Source organism: Chenopodium album, chromosome 5 (genome assembly GCF_948465745.1).
Source record: "Chenopodium album chromosome 5, dcCheAlbu1.1, whole genome shotgun sequence".
Taxonomy (NCBI): Eukaryota; Viridiplantae; Streptophyta; class Magnoliopsida; order Caryophyllales; family Amaranthaceae; genus Chenopodium; species Chenopodium album.
The window spans coordinates 73,255,812-73,279,770 of NC_137838.1; the positions used below are offsets into that span (position 1 = coordinate 73,255,812).

General features: G+C 29.5%; 2 protein-coding genes across 2 annotated transcripts; both read right to left on the minus strand.

The window, feature by feature from the left end:
* Nucleotides 1–8,999: 8,999 nt before the first annotated feature.
* LOC145633128 (agamous-like MADS-box protein AGL15) lies at nt 9,000–12,428 on the minus strand. The gene is made up of 8 exons (XM_081685411.1): nt 12,244–12,428; nt 10,347–10,458; nt 10,176–10,240; nt 9,939–10,038; nt 9,765–9,806; nt 9,608–9,649; nt 9,195–9,343; nt 9,000–9,096 (listed from the first exon to the last, which is right to left on the minus strand). Exons 1-8 carry the CDS (start codon nt 12,426–12,428, stop codon nt 9,000–9,002), a joined length of 792 nt encoding a protein of 263 aa, XP_081541537.1.
* Nucleotides 12,429–19,933: 7,505 nt separating this feature from the next.
* On the minus strand, nt 19,934–23,959 carry LOC145633129 (MADS-box transcription factor 23-like). The gene is made up of 8 exons (XM_081685412.1): nt 23,775–23,959; nt 21,567–21,663; nt 21,330–21,394; nt 20,679–20,778; nt 20,507–20,548; nt 20,340–20,381; nt 20,031–20,208; nt 19,934–19,947 (listed from the first exon to the last, which is right to left on the minus strand). Exons 1-8 carry the CDS (start codon nt 23,957–23,959, stop codon nt 19,934–19,936), a joined length of 723 nt encoding a protein of 240 aa, XP_081541538.1.

Below are 23,959 nucleotides of genomic sequence, written 5' to 3' on the forward strand. Positions count from 1 at the left end.
TAGTTTGTAAGATTGATTGAATGTTTTGGGGGAGACAAAGGAAATGATGAGTAAAGAGGGAAGAGTGGAGAGTTTGTGGTGGTCCAATATGTTGGAAGTGTTAATGATCAATTATCATATGCTTTAGAATAATATTTATACTCCTTTATATATTCATTACTTTGGTAAGACCATAAGATAGTTGAATATATATTTGAGATTGATTATTATTAATTATCTTGTTTTTAATAATTGTGGAGGAGGTAACATTATTTGCAAGCTTTTGAATTGATCAATTAAATAATTAAGTGTACTTAGGTCATCCGATCTCCTTTGTGTTCTTTCATTTGTCTTAACCCCAAATAAGAAAAGGCCATTGTTTTTGTTAATTTTGTAGCTTTATTCTAACCCCACATATTTTAACCCAAATTAAAGGATACAAGCAATCTTTATCTCAAAATTATATTATTATAAATGGAAGTACGTAGTATTACTTTGATGGAAGAGTGTATGTAAGAATTAATTACTCGAATTTCATTCAAATTTAATAATTTAAAGACAACTTCGTATATACAACTTTTAATATTTTTGCAATAAAATTTGTTAAGAAAGAGTAATGTTAGGCATATAAAAATAATACATTTATGTAATACTTTTCTTATATCTTTTATATTCATATATCTAACAATATTAGACATGTTCAAGATTTTATAAAATCATCAAATAGAATTAACATATAATATATCGTGTTTGCAATATGTTGTTTATACAACACAATGCAAATATACAAGCCCATAAAGTAACACATGTAACACTTACACTTTTTTAAAAAGCATCCCAATAAATCAAGTATGAGCTATGGAGTAGAATTGATCATAATTCCTTTGTCCCGACTTTCTTTAAAATAAATCATATAAGAAGTTAATATTTTTCCTCATCTCCTAATATATATATTTTTTTCATCCCCTTTATTATCTTAATTTAATTAATAAAGTTAAAAAAAGGTAAAATGAATAAACAAGAAGGCATCATGGACCATGATTATTATAAAAATTATTCCTTAAAACTTGCTTTGCTATAATATTATTGGCTGTTTAGACGTGATGTGTTTGACAAAAATAGTACAAAGCAGTCCTTAGAACTTAGAAATTTAGGATTCCTTAGTTAATAAATAGGATTCTAATAAACTCCTAAATAGATTTTGAAGTACTTTTTGTGACTTGTGTCCCTGTAAATTGGTTGACCTTAACAGAACATGTATGTTGTCATTTACATTAATATAATATCATAGGTCACCGTCCAAATTATCTAGTGTTGCCATTGTTTTTAATAACTTGGTTTAGAGTCAATAAGCACCTGTTTAGACGTATAATTACATTGGTGTATGTTTTTATTTTTATTTTTATCTATATTAAGGTGTTTTATGGAATGTAAATTAAATTTATGTGAGATATGTGGTATTATGCTAGATTGTGAAAACTCTCTTACTCAGGGTATCATTGATCACTGTAAATAATGTCAAAACCATAAACAATAGTAACATATTTCAAAAAACAATACAAAAAACTATGATAGAACATCTAATAAATTTATAAATTATACTTGCATCAATTAGGATCCTTTAGCAATTGATGATAATTTTAATTTATCATTGAGTGTAGTCTTGTATGTTCTTGTCTGATTTGACCTTTATCATAGTAATTAATACTCCATATTAAGTATATAAATAAGAATAACACCAATACAATAAATTTCTAGAATAAGATATGACTTGAGTAATCCTCTAATATGAGTGGTTTATGTAAAATACTCCCTCTGTCCCTTAATTAGATTCCTAGTTCTCGCATTTATTCCTCGCATAATAGAGATAAGTAGGAATCTAATAAGGGACAGAGAAAGCACTACATATTAATTAAATTAATGTAATAATCTTGTTATTATAGACTATGAGTACGTACTAACGTACTAGAGCTAAGCATTCTAAGGAAAAGAAATTGTTGATGAAAGGCCAGTATTAGCAGGCCATTCTATCACTTTTCATATGAGAAAGGATAACAATTTTTTTTTATGATTTAGTTTAATGATGATTTTGATACTCCTACTATTTAATTAATTAACCTATGGGCGGTTCCAAACCCTTTATGATTAATTAATTATAATATATGCATGCTTGAGGTAATAAGCATTGTACCAATAATTTTGGTGGCCTAACATTTACTAATTTTCTGTTTTGATGACAAGATTATATGATACGTGTGTAGTATTATAACCATTAGCAGTTCTTCCGTAATACAAGTATAACTATATGTCTATATGTTTGCGTACATATACATGTCACCATCTTTTCTAGCATCAATATCTTCTTTGCTTTTGTCTACACGTGAGTTTGATATTGTTTTAATCAATTAGGCATTATATTATGAAAAAAAAAACACTTGGTTTTAAGGAGTCTAATGTTTCCTCTATCGACTTACAATTGGATTATTCTAATATTTTTCCTTGACTAAAATATAAAACCAAAGAAAATTTATTAATTATTTAATTTGTTTCATTGTTTGTGGAAAATGTCTAGCAATAATTATATTTTTTATCCGTTACTTATGGCCTTATTTTTCAAATTAAGCTTTAGTTATTTGATGTTTTTATAAGTATAAATAATTAATCTTGATCTTTGAATGTCATTGTTTTAGTGACTTCACTATGGAAACCAATCAATATGTGATCTTAGGTTTATGGTTATTAGGTTTTTCTCAATCGATCCTTTCTCTCCTACTCCGGATAGCATGACCCACGTAGGTTAAAATGAATTAGCGTGTGTCATGCATTGTGAGCGAGGGATCATGTCTAGGTTTAAATAAACTGACTTACGAATTGCATAAATTCAACTATATAAACATCTTATACCATTGACAAGAGAAATTTATAAAAATTGGCTGATTGAAAATATTCATTGTAACTAATTTAACAAGATTTCAAATCATCATGTATATCTTCCAGTAATCAATAATATCATATATAGTCAAATTAGAGTATGTGCTTATTACAATTCAACACACTATTGCAATTAAACAAACAAAATGTTTTTTATATACAGAATAATACATACATATATACCTAATACAAACAAATACTTGTATTAAAAAAAATAAGGTTGAAAGCGTCAGAATCACGTTGCTAGTTTGTCACCCTAGAAGAAATCAAACCCACAAAACCTAACAGAAAAGATGGCACAATTGGTTGATTATGTATATTATTTTCAATATTGACCCTTCACAATTTTACATACATTCTACCGAAAATGTAGGAAATGTGTCCTTAAATTTGATAGACAAATTTTGGTGTGAGCATTATAATTATACTCTCAAGTGCCCGTGAGAAGTGATAACTATAATCAGCTGATACAGCTCTAGGTTCACTTGAGAATTGAACTCCACCTTTGTAAGTGGTACAACAAAGTTTTTAAGATTTTCAAGAAAAGACATTAGTGTCAATTTATTGTAATTAATAGGGCCCAATCTGGCCCACACGTCCATAAGCCCAAAGCAAGTTAGGTTCAACCCAATCCCAATTAGTCACCTGATTTAAACTAGTACGGAGTACTTTATATATATATATAACTTCGATAGTGTTTGTCTATTCTATGGGCGTGTGTAACAAAGTTAGTTCTTTTAGTGGTAGATAGCTAGTTGTATGAGTAGATACAACGAGTAAGGTTTAGCTAAGTGGTAAGGATTTGGTCTCATGACTTAAAAGTCGTGGGGATCAAATCTCTTTGGGAGTGAGGTTTTCCTTGTGATATGCTTTCCCCTAACAATAAATAGGCTGAGTCCTTCACCTTATCAATAAAAATATAAATAACTAATATGTAATAGTGTATTAGGTGTAATAAATAATAATAGTATAAATTGTGTATTCGGAGTACTCATTATGAAAGTTACAATTAGAGTCATATGCTACACTAAGATTTTTGTAATGAGACCTAAGGTTACTTGCTCTTGCGTTGAAAAAATCATGCTTTAAGTTTATTAGTCATTTTTTTTTTTTTTTTCTATTTGAAAAGTTATTAGTCTAGATTTAAATGATATATATTCATCTTTAATATAACACTGTGCTTGTTAAAATATTAAAAATCTAATTTTATGAAACAACATTCTTAAACAAATCTTACCAACTCATTATATAACTTCGATAGTGTTTGCCTATATGGGTGTGTGTATTAAAGTTAGTTGCTTTAGTTGTTGATAGCTAGTTGTATAAGTATATACACCGAGTAAGGTTTAGCCTAGTGGTAAGGATTTAGTCTCATGACTTAGGTTGTGAGATCAAATCTCGTTAGAAGTGAAGCTTTCCTTATGATATGCTTTTCCCTAACAATAAATATAGGCCAAAACCATTAAAATTATAAATAACTAATATGTAAGTATATATTAGTTGTGATAAGAGTACTACCATAAATTTTGTACTCGGAGTACTCATTAAGTCATTATGAAAGTTACAATTAGAGTCATATGCAACGCTAAAATTTAATAGAATCACACTCTATCTCAATCTTACAATAACAAACAATCCTAAAAGATATTTTTAATGAGACCTAAGGTTACATGCTCTTGCGCTTTGAAAAAATCATGCTTTGAGTTTATTAGTCTGGATTAAAAATGATATATAATTGTCTTTAATATAATACCGTACTTGTAAAATCATTAAAAATATGATTTTATGAATCTAAACAAATTCATTTTTAAAACTTATTGAAGTTATACCAAATCATATCATATAACTAATATATAAAGCTAAACTTTTAGCCAGATCACGAAATAGTGACACTTGGCATTCTAACTTTTCGCCAAGTGTCGCGTCACCTTGGATAGATTTAAATAGATTCATAAGATATAAAAGTTAGTTAAAAATTCTTTTTTCAATCAAATTAGGATAGAATTTTAGAATAAGATGGTTAGTTTAGAGTTTTATTTTCGATAAAATACCAAATAATAAACTTATAATTAGGCCACAAGACAACATCGTATAGCATTTTAACTTTTCGCCAAGTGTCATACCACGTTGCATAAACATAGATAGACTTTGTGGAAAAAAATAAAGTTAATTTAGAATTCTATTTTCAATCAATTAAATTGAATTATAATATAATTTTATCTTAAAATTCCATAAACAACCCGGACATCGCACGGGGTACAAAACTAGTAAATAGTAAATGGAAGAAAGTTAGACCAAATAAACAGTAAATGGGAAGATTTAAAAAAAAAAAAAAAAAAAAAAAAAAAGGTATGAACTATGAAGTTCATTGAAAAACAAAATAGAGATATTTCCCTACCTTATAAAAAGTAGAAAGTTGTTCTTATGAATAGTGCACGGACTTTTATACTCTTTAAAATGTTATTTTACCTTTGTACCCTTATTTACCCTTCAAAATGTGTTTTACCTTTGTACCCCTATTTGTAATTTTGTACTCCAATAATCTAACTTCAAATTGTTCTTACCCGTCTTCATTTCCTTACACATTTGAGTTTTCTCTCCTCCTCTCCATGACTCTGTCTCTTGAAAGCTTTTAACTTTCTCTCTCCACACTATCATTGTCATTTCCAAGTACTAAATTCCACATCTTTGTTCACCACCTTCCCAAAATTTCCAAATCATATGGTGGGAAAAAAAAGTTGACAATACCAATATATAGCAGAAAAGGAATAAATAACGAGGACCTTTTCGCGGTCGATGGTCTAGAAACGGGAACACTGAGGAAGGGGCGCTCGAGAAGGGAGAGGGGGAGACTAGGAATGGCAACGGATCAGATTCGGGTCGGATGAGGCTAAATCCGAGTCCGAATTCGAAAAATTCGAGTCCGAATCCGATCCGACTCGTAATTTTCGGATTGGAATCCGGTCCGCTTATACGGACCTCCGAAATGATCCGAATATTTTTTTTTTTATTTTTTGTAATGTCATATACCTATAATTGCTTGTATTGTCATACCAATTAAAGTATAAACATAACATATTTAAATTATAAACTAAGTTACATAACAAAATTATGCTACAAAACAAGCAAAGAATTGTCCCAATTTATAGAGCATATGCTTATATTCTCGGATTCGGACTCGGATCGGACTCCGTCGAACTTTGCGTAGGGTCCAAGTCCGATCCACCTCCTCGGATTCGGATCTATTTTATCGGATTCAGACTCGAACTAATTTTAAACGGATTCGAATCGGATTTTTTCCTTCGGATCGGATCGGATTCGAATCGAACTCGGATTAAATTGCCATCCCTAGGGGAGACGGTGGAAGAGGGTGGCCGGATTTTTAGGGAGCAAATTCCATAGATTTAAACAGGATTATCATAAAGTTAAGAACATTCTACTATGGATTTTGAACTAATGAACTTCATAACCTGTAATGATAGGATCACACTGGGATTCTATTAAAGATCATTATTTTAGCATATGAGAAATTCATCAGTGTAAGATAAGATTAATTTCATGATTTAGTTTAGACTTGAATTTAGTCACTATACACTATACAGGACTTCTAAAGTCTAAGAACTCATTGGTTAGACTGGACTTAATAGGTGGATATATGCTGCTTTAGTATAATATATATATACATATCATGTACAGTTGGGCATAAGTGTGTGAAGGAATTAGTTGTTTCAGCTTCATCTAGAAGGACTGTAATTTTAAATTAGAGATGAACTCATTGATTAATTAATATTGTTAGCCTTTGTGATGGATGAAATGAACTCATTGATATATATTGTTAGCCTCTGTGGTGGATTAGGAATTGGTCGTTTTGGTTTCATCATTGATGATTCTTTCTCTATTTCGTATTGTACCACCACAATTAAGTAATTCTAACATCAACACTGCGAAAATAAACAAACAACAATTCTAACATTTGTTCCTTTTCTGCATTATCATTGAAAAACCTAAGAATTTTATATTCTATTGTGAATCTACATAGTATTCCAATTAAAAGAATCACCATATACAAATAATAAAAATAAAGATTTTTTTCAATATACGAGATATTTTACACGTAACATTCAACTTAGCACGACTACAAACAAACAATGCCTTAGCAATAAAAATACTACCTCTGGTTCAATTTACTCGCAACAAAGGGGTATTATTTGTGAGACATAAAATATTTCTTTGTTGCGAGTAAATTGAACCAGAGGTAGTATATTCCTTTGCCGATCTTTTATTCCTCCATGTGAAGTGCAAACACAAGACAAGTAAAATTAAGTTGTAAAGGCTAGCCATTTCACGCGCAACGCGCGCGTTGGCTGCCCTAGTTTAAAAAAAATATATAGATAGTAAAAAAAAAAAAAATTAAATGAGATCCCTAAAAGGGTACTTTAGACTTCCTCTTAAAATCATTAAACGAATTGCCTCATCAAAGCGATCCAACGACTTGGGCTTGGACTTTGTTTCAAAATGGAGTGAAGTACGTGGTCCACAAACTTACAATTATGAAGGAACCTGTTCTGCACATCTGAGTGTACGGTATATGTGGGTAATTTACTCATTAATTTTTGCTCAATTAATAAATTAATCATTTATTAATTGAGCAAAAATTAATGGGCAAATTATCCGGGTGTACCGTACACCCGAATGTATATAACAAATTGTACAGTAATTTTTTTTTTCGCTCATTTGGTTTTCTAGTTAAAATAAGGAAAATTTGATAATTACCACCAACTATTGTTGTCAAAATTGAAAATACCACCTCAAGTTTTTTTTTAAAAATTTTACCACCTAGTTTTTTCCAAAAGTTTTCAAATTCCCACCTTTTGTATAACATGACGTCAGCATGGGCCCACACTTTCGTTTCCCTCTCTCTTCCCTCGATTTTCCTCTTTCTTCGTGCGATTTCCTTCCAAATTCATCTTTAAATTTGATTTTAAATACAAAAATTTCGCAAATTAGGTTATAATTGCTACAATCTAACCTACAATGAACTGAATTAAGTAGTTTAATTAGGGTTTGGGTAATCAATTTGGGGGTTTTTGCTCAATTCAAAAAATTAGGGTTTATGAGTTGATTAATTGGACAATTAAACATGTAATTGGGAAAAAAACATAATTTAAACATGTAATTGGGGCGAAAACACTAACATTGTAGTGGTGATTAATGAATTCATAAACCCTAATTTTACATGTAATTGGGGCGAAAACACTAACATTTTATGAATTACATGTTTAATTGCCCATTTAAATTATGTTTTTACCCCAATTACATGTTTAATTGTCCAGTTATTCATCCAATTAATGAATTCATAAACCCTAATTTTTCGAATTCAGCAAAACCCCCAAATTGATTACCCAAACCCTAATTAAACTACTCAATTCGATTCGTTGTAGGTTAGATTGTAGAAATTATAACCTAATTTGCGAAATTTTTGTATTTGAAATCAAATTTGAGAGATGAAATTGAAAGAAGGGAGTAGAAGAATAGGGGAAATCGAGGGAAGAATGAGGGAAAACGAAAGTGTGGGTCCCATGATGACGTCATGCGGCAAAAAGGTGGGAATTTGAAAACTTTTAGAAAAAACTAGGTGGTAAAATTTAAAAAAAAAAAAACTTGAGGTGGTATTTTCAATTTTGGCAACAATAGTTGATGATAATTATCAAATTTTCCTTAAAATAATGGTCATATACTTTGTATTAATGTGTTCTTTTAAAATATTAAAATTTCAAATATATGTTTAAATCAATCCACGGTAATTAGTCAGAATTCAAAATAACAATTCAATTAACAACTATGAAAGGAGGCGTGATTGTATTTCCATTCAACTATGTATAGAACTACTATAAAAACTTTGAAATGAAAGAAAATCTTTAGAAATGCTTGGTATCATACTTCAGAACTGCCACTACTATATAACTATACTGAACTGAACCTATTACTACGAGTACTAGTACTAGTACTACACTCTAATCAGCCGATAAGCCAGTTCGATTTACTGGCTGTCACTCTAATAAGCAACTATCTGTACTAACTAATGTGCTTCATGATTCGTACGTCGCGGGATTTTCCCCAATTGAATCATTAGACGTGCTTTCTGTTTTAGGTATCACCTCATCACAAAAACGCCTATTTGGCAACCTGCATTGTACAAGTTTAATTAAACTGTAAGAATTAAACTTAATGTAAGAATAGCTTAATTATTTATCAAAGGTCTAAAAAATTAGTGTTATTATTACCCTAAGCTTAGAAAAGGTTGATCAGATTCGACTTCTTTCTCCATAACGGAACCTTCATCAGTCGATAATCCAGCAGCAGCGCGCTTTCTTTTCAAAGAGTTAGATTCAGAGCTACAAGATGTCTTCGAGCATTGTCTAAGCCTCTGCACCTATATATATATATACACCACACATTTGGAATCCATTGTTAATTTAATATGATAACAAAATTTGCACATTTAAACACAAAGGGTACGTCTAAGTTCAAAATAATTTCAGATGAATAAATTCAGAGAAAATAAGTTTTAAACAAACAAAAATTAGTTAGGATGTAACCCTCTAATTAAGTAAGAAAATGATTTAAGTTAGAGAATTAAATTTGAGTAACTGAAAAAAGATACTACTAATTAATTGTTTGTTATTAGCACACATACTTCCTTGCGTAATGCTGCATTTTCCTCGATAATCTTCTCTTCCTGAAAATAGGTAATAGTTAATACAGTTAATAAGGTAGCATATGGGTGGAACGAACATTATGAAACGGAGATAAGTATCGTGTTTAACACGACGTCGTATTGTTTGAGATTATACCTGTTGTTTACTTCTTTCCCACTGCTCCCTTAGTATGCGCTCCTACAATACATACAATTAAGTTACATGTTACGCATTGAATTTCTTAATTATAGTTACACTTTTCATGATTTTAGCTATTTAAAGCTATTGTAATTTCATTATCAAATTTATGAATTAAGCATCAATTTATACCTTTTTATTTCTGATAGACATAATCCCTTCAAGTAACTGCTTCTCTAAATTTTGAAGCTCTAAGAAAGTTAAGCTGTCCAATCCTTTCCCCTGCAGCTGCCTACAGAGTTCGATTATATAAAAATCGTTAGCACGTACACTATTTGTCATATATTAGTTGTTACATTGTCCAAACCTTACAAAATCAATTACGTGACATGATTTTACAAAACGACCCTTATAAAGCGTGTGACTTACAGGCATGAAGCTCGTAGCTTTGTAAGTTCTTCACGCATAGAATTTACATCAGAATCTGGATTATACTGTTCCAATAATATTAAACACACAATTAATTTAGGTAAAAATGGAAACATACTAATTAATCAAGAAATTAAGCTTGAATTATATAGCATAGTTATTGTTACGTACCTCAACTAGTTGATGCTCAACAGTAGCTGCATTATTGGAAGAATTTGATGCGGCTGTAGCTGAACGGTTGGCGACGAAATCCTTGTACCGTTGCAACATGTTTTCCATGGTTCTGCAAGTTAAACCACAAATCATTCAATGCTCAAGGAGTAACAACAATATTAACTAGAATTATTAGGATTAATTTTCCAAATTTCTAAGGTTCAAAAATAAAGATTGGGATTATATTAGAGGTTATCACTGGGCTGGGCCAAAATTGGGCCAATTTTCCGGCTTTCAGGCCCAATGATCAAGCCCGAGATTTCAGGCCATTTTAGGATAGGCTTTATACCTCTTTAAGTTTCAGAGTATATTTTTGTATCTTTGTTTCCACAACCCCCACAAGGTATCATGGCCTAGACAGAATTTGACATTTCTAGGAATAAATAATTCTCCCATTTTACAAATATTGCAACAATTACCATTTTATAATGTTTCTCAAGTATTGTGGCATTTATTTATTTGCACTTTTTTTTTTCTCTACGAAGTATATCGCCCATTTGGATGATTTTCCCTTAAAAAGAAAGTGTGTTTGTGGACGTTAGGAGTCTAGGGCACATAAATTAGACGATAAATTTCAATGATATTAATATCACTAAAATGTACTTTAATGAAAATTTTATCAGAAAGGTAAATAAAGGATAAAATTTCATCACAATAAAAAGATAACTTTCTATTTTTTTTTTTTAAGTACCAAAAAATATCAAGAATTAAAGGATATTTTTAATTTTTTTTTTTTATTTCCTGAATAATGATTCTGTTTCTCCATCCACTGTACGAATTAAGAAAGATCTTCCACAACTTATAAGACATGCGAATTTAGTTGGGAAAAAAAAATGAAATTCAAACAAATAATTGAAAGTATATATTGGGATTATATTAGCTGGGCTGGGCCAAAATTGGGCCAATTGAGAACCATTTTGGGATGGGCTTTATACCTCTTTAAATTACAAAGTATAAGTTTTGTATCTTTGTTTCCACAACTCCAAAAGGTATCATGTATCATAGCCTAGACGGAATTTGACATCTTTCTCTTACACAAATATTGCAACAACCACCATTTTAAGAAATTTCACAAATATTACGACTATTAATTTGCACATGTTTTTTCTCGTTCTCTTAACTTTTGTGTCTCATACCAAAGTAAATTGCCCCTTTCGACAATTTTCCCTCAAAAGAAAGTGTTTGTGGACTCTAGGGCACATATTAGATGAGGAATCTTGATAAGTCAATATTTATATCACTAAAATGTACTATAATGAAAATTTTATTTGAAAGATTGTTAAAAGACCATCTCAATCAAAACTTACGACATGGCAAATATGTTATATACTCTATCAAAGGTATATATAGGATAAAATTACATCACAATAAAAAGATAACTTTCTAATTATGCAAAAAAAAAAAAAAAAAAAAGTTTATTTATTTATTTATTTTTACATTCCTGAATAATTTGTCTTCATCTATACTCGTAAAATATTTTTGTATGGATTCTGATTCTCCTTAATCTACCGTACGAATTAAAAAAGATTTCCATAATTTATAACACATGTTAATTTAGTAGGAAAGTTAACAAATAGGTGTAATACTTAAACACAAATTATTTTTCAAGTCATAAAAATCCATCCAAGCTTGTTAAACAAAAACAATAAATTATAATCAGGAAAAAATTGCAGGATATTAAAATTTACCTCTGAATTAATTAAGAAATTAACATTAATTTGGGGTTATTTTGAAGATTTCAATTATGATAAGAAAATTTTACAGCAATTATGTTTAAACAACAACAGCTAACAACAAGAATTATACGACAAAAAATTAAATAATGTACCCTAAATAATTAAGAAAAAGAACTTACGTTTTACTGCTGACAAAATCATACTTCTTTCCGGTACAAGAGAAGATTATAAGAGCAATGTCACAATCACACAAGACAGAGAGCTCATTCGCCTTCTTAATCAACCCGGTTCGTCGTTTCGAGAACGTAACTTGACGATTGTTGGTGTTCTCAATAGTCTTGATCATAATCTTTCCTCTTCCCATTGCTAAAAAAACAAAAATCTACAACAAAAACAATTTAAAGAATGTTTTTTTTTTCTTCTTTTAAATTTTTTTGGATTTTTTTGTGTTTTTTTTCCTACTACAAAAACAAAGGAAAAAGGAAGAGAAAAGAGTCAAAAGAGGAAGAGATTATTATTATTGAGGTGGGTGTTATGTTTTATTTTTGTGGGATGTTTATATATATGTAGAAAAATAGAAATAGAAATAAGATATTAATATAAATATTAATAAATAAAAGAGGGGAGGAAATCTTATACTTGTATATTAGTAGTAAGTATTATGATTAAAGGTAATCACTAAGTTTAGTAAGAATATAATGGGAAAAAAAGTAAGGTAAGAATTATGCCCATATATAGCCAAGTTACTTGTTTTTCGCATACAATATAATCGGAAAATATATAGGAAACTTTAGGAGGCACCTTGATTTGGTAATAGTGTTATAAATTACTTTAAATTATATTTTTAGGTTTTATAATTAGGGTATCTTTCTATGTTTCCTTGTTTTGATTGGTCTTTAATTCCTTAATGGAAATTTAATATTTGCCAGATTTGTAAATAACCCTTGCCATTTAAAAAAGAATTTATAATCCTCAAATCCAAGGTTACTTGTTTAGCTTGAAAACAACCAATGATCAACATTTCTATATTAGATGAGATTCTTAATTGTTACTTGTTTCACTTGTTTGTATCTGGGTTCGGCTGTGGTTATATTAAATTTCTAGGGTGAATTTTTTTGGATATAGATTAGTGACAATAAATTTCTAATTGGGTTGGATCAAGTTTAATAAGTTGTATATTTATGGTTTAGGTTTATGTTTGGGCCCTGAGCAATATGTGGACGGTCTTGTATTGATGCCATTTTTACAATGTCACAAGATGACAGCCCTCAACACAATATTGACACTAAGCCACTAAGGTGTGTGGTTCATTTTATCCTTTGGCATAATGTTCCTAAAAATTACTCCTCGCATCATTAAATTTATCCTACTAACCATAAATCAATATATCCTATAAAATATCACAAACTTTTAAATAAAACGGATGTTCAGTAAATTACTGAACATCCGTTATAAAGTGACAATTAAATGTGCAAAAGTTACACTAAAACGCACAAAAGTTACCGTGACATATATAAGAGTTATTTATGCTTTATTGATAAATTTGACAAAAATGACACTAAATTTGACAAAAGTGACACTAAATGTGACAAAAGTGTACCCGATGTACAGTAAATTACTGAAAACCGGGTGTATACAAAAGTTTTCCATAAAATATATATAAAATAATGTTAGGACTTTGTTTTTCTTCAAAAAAAAAAAAAATAATAATAATGGTAGGACTTGTTCTGTATAACTTATTGTAGATATACAAGTATTTATGTTAAAATCAAAAAGATTTTAAATATTAAGATCTTGCCCCATCAAAACTTTGAATTTTTTTATGTAAAAGTCTTGTATAATGTGTACTTTCATTAACACACAAACTTTTAAAAATTTGACCTAAATGTTACCTCTGAAATTAATAAAAGTTACCCAAATATGTATGAGACTACATGAAACTAGTTCGATGCACATTATTTTTTATGCGGAATGCATAAATCTTAATTTTCTTAATTAGATCATATAATATTTTGATTAATATGTTGTAATAAATAAAAAGGAAAATTTTAATTGTTTTTTAATGTAATTTATAATGTGACCGTTTTAGTAACCCGTGAAACATTGAACGAGTAACCTCTATACACTCCAAACTCCAAAGCAATCCGCTGTTATCCGCATGATTGTTGGATTTGTTGGTATGGCAATAGACTTATAAGATTTGTGATTTGTTGGTGCTAGTTATGAGGAAAATCAATTTAATATTAATAATAAATCAAATATATAGTATCACCTATTCATCCAATATTAGAAAAAAATATTTAATGCAAACGATATATTTTTATTTTTTTTAAAATAATTTAAATCAGAAATCAATTTACGTAGTTTTTTTTTTATCTGGCACTATTCTAAAATAAAAATCTAATTTTTTTTATTAGTCAAAATACTATATTTATTAGGATATAATTTTAATGTGAACAGATAATTTTTTATATAAAAAAATAATATAAACCCTAAATATATATACGTGGTATTTTTTTTATGTACGTGGCACATAAAATTATATTAATTTATCGGAATATTATTGTTTTTCTTAAAATGAAGTGAACAGGGCCATATTTTTAGGTTATGTTCAATACTATTCATCTTATTTTTGCTGAACTGAAATTACTTTTACTGAAATGAAATTAATTATATAGAACTGTATTTATTTTTACTAATTCTTTGTTATTTTACTATTGAATTAAAATTATTTTTACTTAGCTAAACTTATTATTTTAGAACTTAACTTATTTTTACTAATACTGAACAAAAAAATATGGCATAATATGCATAATATACAAAGTAATAGATATGGAAGATATATTATTATATACTAGAATAACCCCGCACGATGCGCGGTTTTAAATAAGAATTGAATTATAGAATTTTAACACGTAATGAAAGAAAATAACTTCCTCATTTTTCCTAACTAATTTCTAATTAAATATGAATATACAATTCCTGAATGTGTATAATTTTTATATTTAATTAAGAAATTTCAATTAAATTATATTATTAACTATTGTTAACAAGTCGTAGAAAAACTAAATAGCATAACATGTTTAGAAAGCCCAAAATTTTAAATTTTAAATTTTAAATGGAATATATTTTCAAATATGTTAAATAGGGTAGCTTTAAAAAGAAAAAAATATGACATCATCCTTACATTTTAGAGGTAAAAAATTAAATAAAAAAAGTGACACATAGGCAATGATGACATCAACGGGTGTTATTTTAGTGTACATATATATAGATACGGAAAATATGTACATCAAAATTATTACAACTAAAAGATTTGGTGAATGTTACCCAAGTAATAAATAGAAAGTAGTTGATTTTAGTGGAAAAAATAATAAAAATAAATAAATAAATAAATAAATAAATAGGGATATTGAAGAAAAAACTGCACCAATAGGCAATGGCGGATCCGGGATTTTATGGGTGCGGTCACCGCCACCCATCGACCACTTAGTTTAATCAAAATCCAAACCCCTAAAGTGGGAGGTTAAATATTACAAGGCAATCAACCGTCCAAGATAATTTAACCGAGTAATTGCATATTTATTCATCACAGCTTGGAAAACTAAGCAAAGAGCATAATATACCCAATTACAAAACTACTATTTGTCAATATAAATTTACAAGACTACTAGTTGCATAATATAGCTTTCTAGCTTCCTGGTCACAAATTTGGGTAAAAAATTGTCAAATTCCTACATAATTGGTACTCCGTATACCTAGATGAAATTTCTTATTATGATTGACAAAATACAACATTAGGATTAATGTGCAGATCTAAATTGCAAAAAATCATAACCAAATCTTACTCTGACAAGACTTGGTTAATCAAAGAAACGTCCCTTTGTATCCTTATAATGTTATCCATAGTAGTATTGCATAAGATTATTTAAAGGAATAATTTAAAAAATTTAATTACATATATAATATAATGAAACACATGTGTGTACAAAATAAAATGTGTAGAAAAAATAACAAAAAAAAAAATTGTGAAACATCCCTTAGTGCCCTTATAATGCTACCAATAGTAGTATTGCATTAGATTATTTAAAGGAATAATCTTAATTAGTTAATGAATGTATAAATACATATATGTACAAAATAAACCAAAATTAAATGTAAGGAAAAAAATTACATAAATACATAAAATTGTTTGGTAGGAGACTTGATCTGACTAAATTTAAAGGAATAATTTTAATCAATTAATTAATGTATACAATAAATACATATATGTACAAAATAAATTAAACCAAAATAAAATGTGAGGAAAAACATTACAAAAAAGCATAAAATAGTTTGGTAGCTAGGGGACTTGATCCCGCGCCACCTTCGGATGAAATGTCCCTCACAGCTTCCAACCACTGAACCATAGAAAAGCTTTAGTTATACATTGGATTTCAATTGCTTTTTAACCTTAAACTTCCTGGGTCACGTGACCCAGCGTGAGCAACGCTGGGTCCGTCACTGCCAATAGGTGACATGTATGTCTATTTTAGTTTCCTACCCCTCTGTATTTTATTACTTGCTCCACTTCCTTAATTGAAATTTTTTTGATAATATATTAATAATTTTTATATTTTCTCTCCATTTATATTCTCTTTTGCCGGTTTCTAGGTTTTTTTTTATTCTTCACCCAACCTCACTTCCGTCATGAAATAATGCTTTCTACTATTCCTCCTAAAATTTCATGTCCAAAGAATTGGTGAAAATAATATAATACAGAGAGAGTATATAGATTGAACATTTGATTCTATAAGAAAAGAACGTAGGAATCCAATAAAATAATTAAGGCCCCCGATAAGATATTTTATGAAGGAAGTGAATACACAATAAGTCTATTGTAGACCCTGGTCCATCTAGAATAGCTGGACAACATGCCCATATACACTACAAACCTCATTTCACGCAGCCCAAATACTCGAAGTTTCTCCAGTTTCTTTCTTTCGTAATTTTCGCTCCAACAAACATATTTTGTAAATTCCTCTTTCAATTGTAAAACTACTTATCTCTCTCCTCTGCAAATTGACGAATCGTCATGTAAGGAAAAAAAAAAAGTGCATAAAGGTAAATTATATTTCTAAACAAACTAAAATTTCTTTAGATTTCTTTGAATTTGCTATTAATCGTTATTTGATTTCCTTCGTAGTTGTTATAATTTGTTAAAATTAGTAAAATTTTTGTAATTTGTGTATAATTTCTTAACATTTTTCACAATTTTTTAGAAATCTACCTGACAAATTATTCTACAAGTAGTGATGAAGATGAATTGTTGAAGCTAATCCGATCGAAATCTAGGCGTGGACATTGCGATTGTTCATATATATATACTAAATGTTCAAAATTTGTGATGTTCAGATTATTTTACTAAATGTTCAAATTTTACAATTGTTTAGATTTTTTAACTAAATGTTCAAAAGTATAGCGTGGTACATTGCGATTGTTCAGATTTTTTTAGCTAAATGTTCAAAAGTTAGCGTGGTACATTGCGATTGTTCAGATATTTTTACTAAATGTTTAAAATTTTTGATGTTCAGTTTCTTTTTACTAAATGTTAATCACTTAAATTTTTTTTACTAAATGTTCAAAAGTATATGCGTGGTACATTGCGATTGTTCATATATTTTTACTAAATGTTCAAAAATTTTGATGTTCAGTTCGGATATTTTTTTACTAAATATTCAAAAATTGTAATTGTTTAGATTTTTTTACTAAATAATCAAAAGTATAGGCATGGTACATTCCGATTGCTCAGAAATTTTTAATAAATGTTCGAAATTTGCAATGTTCGGATTTTTTTTTACTAAATTAATCGATCAAATTAATGAGAACAATAAAAAAAAAAAATTCAATTAATCAATCATAATGGATTACGAATTGAAATATTTCAGATTAGCTTCAACAAATTCAATTGATATTAAAACACTGATTTCATCCACAAGTTCATCTCCAAATCAAAAAATACATTAATATTGATCACAATGAATTTATAATAACTAACTATGATTGATATATTCGGGAATATCAACAATTTCAATCACGTTAAATACAGAATGTAAATGGGAAAAAAAAAACAGATAACAGATAACATATAACAGAGGAGAGAGAAAATAAGCATGTGAAAAAAAAATGAATGAATTAAAATCAAGAAAGAAATAAAAAAAAAAAAAAAAAGTTAAGATAATAAAAAATAAAGAGAGATTTTGTAAAGAAGAAAACAAAAAAAAAAAAAATAACAAAAAAAAAAAAGATGGCAAGAACCGGGAAGAAGTAGAGCTGCGTTTTATTTGTATAGGGTTGTGTTTAGTAGGTGGTCCGATGGACCAGGATGCATAGAAGAATTTGCGGTGAATAGGTGAACTTTAATTTTTGTTGTGTGTAACCCAAATAATATTGGCCCATTATTTGGTAGATTATGTCATAAGTAGATTATCTGTGCGTGATTTGCTTACTCCTGATTTCTCTAGATTGTCTACAAGCTTGTGCGAAGTTTGATGCAAGCTCCATGAACGATTTAGAGAATTCTTAAAGTGAAAGAAACTAGAACATCTTGGCAACAAAAGTGATGAAGGAAATTCTATAATATCCTAGCCATTTCTTTTTACATTGATCTTGAAATTTCAAACGCACAATCTTGAAATTTTAAACGCACAATCTTGAACAAACTATGTTGAAAACATGTGATATTATGAACATCAAATCACAATGAAGAACACAAATTAACAAAGACAATCAATTTGTATTGGTAATGACTGAGAAAGATTAAATATACAAGGATAGATAAAAAAAACACTCAAAAGATTGATAAACAAAGTTCGATAAAATAACGCAAGAAGTTAGATATTACATTACCTATTTTAGTTGCTGAATAGATAAAATAAGAGGAAGATGATGATGGACTCTTGAAGTTTCGTAGAGCTATTTGCAACACCATTGATGACATGACGTCGATAATTCAAATAATTTTGCTTATTTAATAAATGAGCAATAATTATTTGCTCTTTGTTGATCAAATGACCCTGGGTGTATGGTACACCCAGGTACATAACACAATTTTCCCATAAATTGCAACTTTAAAAATATCATCCATCCAAAAAACAAAAAAAAAATAACATTAAAAAAAGTAAAGATATAAGAAAACCCAAAGGGTTTATATTATAAAGAAAGGCAATAATATATCAAATGCCAGCTGCTGAACTGTAATTAAAATTGAACGGTAGTTTATACTTATACTAGTCCCTAATTAACCGAGCAAGCTTAGTAATAAGCTGTAACAACATCGGTTGATTATTCTATATAGAACTAGCTAATTAAGACATAAATTAAAAACAACAACAACAACAACAAATTAAACAAAGCAGCTAGCTGGAACGGTGGCTAATCAACATCTAGCTATATGGTGCTTCATGATTCATGTACTGCTGCGCCTTCAGACCAGTCAAGAGTGTGCATACACCGTCTTTTGGCATCATCTTAGATCAGCACCACAAGCTTCTGTTGACAATCTGCATTGTACAATTAATCGAATTGATATGTAAATATACCACATTGTAACAATAATCTCAAAATTATTTGAAACTTACATAGAACAAGTACATACCCATTTATCCTAAGTTGAGAATATCATCAGACTCGAATTCTTTCTCAGTAATATAACCTTCATCCATCATTACACCAGCATCAGCGCGCTTCCAATCAGTAATGTAACCATCATCAGTCATCACACCAACATCAACACGTTTCCTCCCAGTAATGTAACCATCATCAGTCATCACACCAACATCAACACGCTTCCTCCCAGTAATGTAACCATCATCAGTCATCACACAAGCATCAATGCGCTTCCTCTCAGTAATGAAACCATCATCAGTCATCACACCAGCATCAGCGCGCTTCCTCTTAGTAATGTAACCATCACCAGTCATCACACCAGCATCAACGCGCTTCCTTCCAGTAATGTAACCATCATCAGTCATCACACTAGCATCAGCGCGCTTCTTCTCAGTAATGTAACCTTCACCAGTCTCATCAGCACGCAACCTCTTCAAAGAGCTGGATTCAGAGCCGCTTCCAGATGACGACATCAAGCATTGCTGAAGCTCCTCCACCTACATACACATACACATTTCGAATTTAATGAGTATTGTATGTCAATATTTTATTAAATACTGTAGAACGTAACAATACAAAAAACTTATGAATAAATTAAAACTTTGATTTATTTCTTTAGTACACTTACTTCCTTGCGCAATTCTTCATTCTCCTTTTCCATCTCCCGCACCTGCACAAACGGAAAGTAACACCGTGTAATTAAGTGGTTGCGAATGGGTTAAACTTCATTGAATGGAAGTAGTACATAGTTAGCGCGACGCAATATAATGCCATTATTTTGAGTTAAAAAGTTACATGTTCATTAGATACACTCAATTCCGCCATGAATATTTGTTCCTACAACATATATAAAACTTACATGTTAATTAAACATATTATGTATATATATAAAAAATTAAAGCCCATTTAATTAATTTTCAGTATTATTTATGTTTGTGTGAATTTTAACAACCAAGATTATTCATACCTTCCTAGCTCTCACATTATGAAACACATCAATCAACTTCATCTCCAGGTTATGAAGGTCATAGTACTTCATGTCCTGCAATCCTATTCCCAGCATCTGACTACAAAAATCGACCGATTAAATCGTGAGCACACTACATTTGTTCGGAATTAGTTGTTATATATATTGTCCGAATGAATTTTGCATAAAATTAATCAAGTACATATGTGATATGATTTTACAAAAGACTGTCCCTTTATAATAGTTTTTGTTATAATATCAAGTACTTCCTAAGCATATTAATAATTAAATTTAACTACTCATCCCTTTTTTTTTTTTTTTTTTTTAATATATTCTCATGTGATTTGCACATTCTTTATTGTACAGCTTTTATTGACAACAATATGTCACATGACAAATACAAATTGAAAATTTACGAAAATGATATAATGAAAATACAAATTGAAAATTATTAACAACAATATGTCACCTGATAAATTTTTTATATAATAAGCACAAATACTGTCAAAGTTTTATAAGTTTGACCACATTGATAATAAATGAGAAGATTAATAATAATAATAATAATAATAATAATAATAATAATAATAATAATAATAATAATAATAATAATAATAATAATAATAAATAACATAAAGAGTTATCACTTACTTATATGAACGCCTTAACTCAATAAGTGCTTCCCTCAAGGTAGCCACATCAACATCTGGATCATCCTATTCCAATAATAATATTAGCCAGACAATTAATTGAGGTAAAAATGAAAACATAAATACTCAAATTCATAAACAAAATACATTAGATCATTTTGCGATTACATTTCAAACTATTAAAAAACATCTAAAAGTAAAATATAGAGCATATATATCAATATAGTTTTATGTTTACCTCCGGCAATATTATTGGAGCAACATTGGAGGCGGATTTTGATGAACTGGCAGCGGCAATGGTGTTCCTATGCATAGTTGCGAATGAATCCATAGTTCTGCATGATAAATTACAAAATGTTCAATAATTAAGAAGTAGCACAACTTTTATGACTAACATTAATAATTACCAATGTCTAGCTACAGATTACTCATTTATATGTTTAAAAAAGTATATGTTAGATAACAATGTGGTTACATGTAAAAATTAGGCAAAATATATCCTCCAAAGGAAGGAAATCATTATACCTTTTATGGCACGTGGATCTTACATGCGCATGTAACTGGCTCTAATCCCATGCGGAGGTGCATGTACTTAGGGCACATTTAGTTTTAGCCCTAGAAGCAGTCTCACACTAAGTAAAATATTTTTTTTTTTTCATTTAACTCTTTTTGACAAAAAATACGATGGTGGCAAAAACAGGTTTATACATACATTACTAAAGTGTATTTTCTTTTTGGAATAACGATATCCCTAGTATGTATGGGTGCACATGTTTATGAACAAGAGTCACATATCTCACATTATATAGGTACAAAATTAAAAACTACAACCGAAAAATCTAGTATCATATATTCTTTAAAAGGGAAAAAAAAATCAATAAGACACTTTTAAATTGCGTGGATCTCATATGTGCACATTTTATTATAATTATTCTCTACAAGAAACAAGTCTGTTCACTTTTATAGAAGCGTTAGAATCTCACTTGTGCATGTATATCATGCGGAGGTGCATATACTCTAGGCTGGGCCACATTTAATTACATATATAATTATATACACAAACAAGTAGTTTATTCTTCACTTATGTGAAAGCGCGTGGATCTCACTTGCGCATATATCCCATGCGAAGGTGTATATATTGTAGGCCACATTTAATTACATATATAATTGTATACAAAAACAAGTAGTTTATTATTCACTTATGTGAAAGCGCGTGGATCTCACTTACGCACATATCCCATGCGGAGGTGCATATACTCTAGGCCACATTTAATCACATATATAATTATATACACAAATAAGTTTATTCACTTTTGTGAAAGCGCGTGGATCTCACTTGCGCATACATCCCATGCAAAGGTGCATATATTCTAGGCCACATTTAATTATATATATAATTATATACACAAACAGTCTATTCACTTTTGTGAAAGCGCGTTGATCTCACTTGCGCATATATCCCATGCGGTGGTGCATATACTCTAGGTTTCATTTAATTACATATAAATTAAACACACAAACAAGTCTATTCACTTTTGTCAAAAGCATGTGGATCTCACTTGCGCATATATCCCATGCGGAGGTGCATATACTCTAGCCTATATGCCACATTTAATTACATATAATTATATGCCCAAACAAGTCTATTCACTTTTGTGAAATTAAAGCGCATGGATCTCACTTCCTCATATACGCTACATTTTATTATATAAATAATTATATACACACAAGTCTATTCACTTTTGTGAAAAGCGCGTGAAACTCACTTGCGCATATAACCAATGCGGAGGTGCATATACTCTAGCCTATATGCCACATTTAATTACATATGATTATATACCCAAACAAGTCTATTCACTTTTGTGAAATTAAAGCGCATGGATCTCACTTCCTCATATACGCTACATTTTATTATATAAATAATTATATACACACAAGTCTATTCACTTTTGTGAAAAGCGCGTGAAACTCACTTGCGCATCCATTTCATGTGAAGGACCTTATACTTTGAGCCACACACATTTAATTATATGTATTAATGTTATGTTAATATTAATATAGGTAATATAATTTTCCTTTCAAAGAAACAAGTCCATGAAAAAGAAAAACCACGTGCCAATTAAATTAAGGACGTTGAAGTCATGAAGAACCCTGAAAGACCTTCCTTGACTCAAACACATGCAAAATTCATTCAAAACTGTATCCAAGAAATTTATTTTCATAAAAAAAAAAAAGGTAAATTTTTTTTAGCAAATTACATACTGATTAGAAAATTTATCAATACTTAAGAAAAAAATTCAGTCAAATAAGCCAAAAACGATGAAAAAGAAGAAGTTTAATACAATGATCACGTAAATTTCTGGTAAAAAAAAATTACATATTTATATATCATTAAAATGGACTAGTGCAAAACAATATTAAATAAAATAGTAAGCGTTTTAATTACCTATCGCAGCTCCTATATTCGTACATCTTGTTAGTGTTGGAGAAGATCATGAGAGCAACTTCACATTTGCATAAGATAGAGATTTCAGTAGCTTTCTTGATCAACCCCTTTCGGCGTTTTGAAAACGTAACTTGGCGTTTGCCGTTGTCCTCGATGAATTGGATTGGAACCTTGCCTCTTCCCAT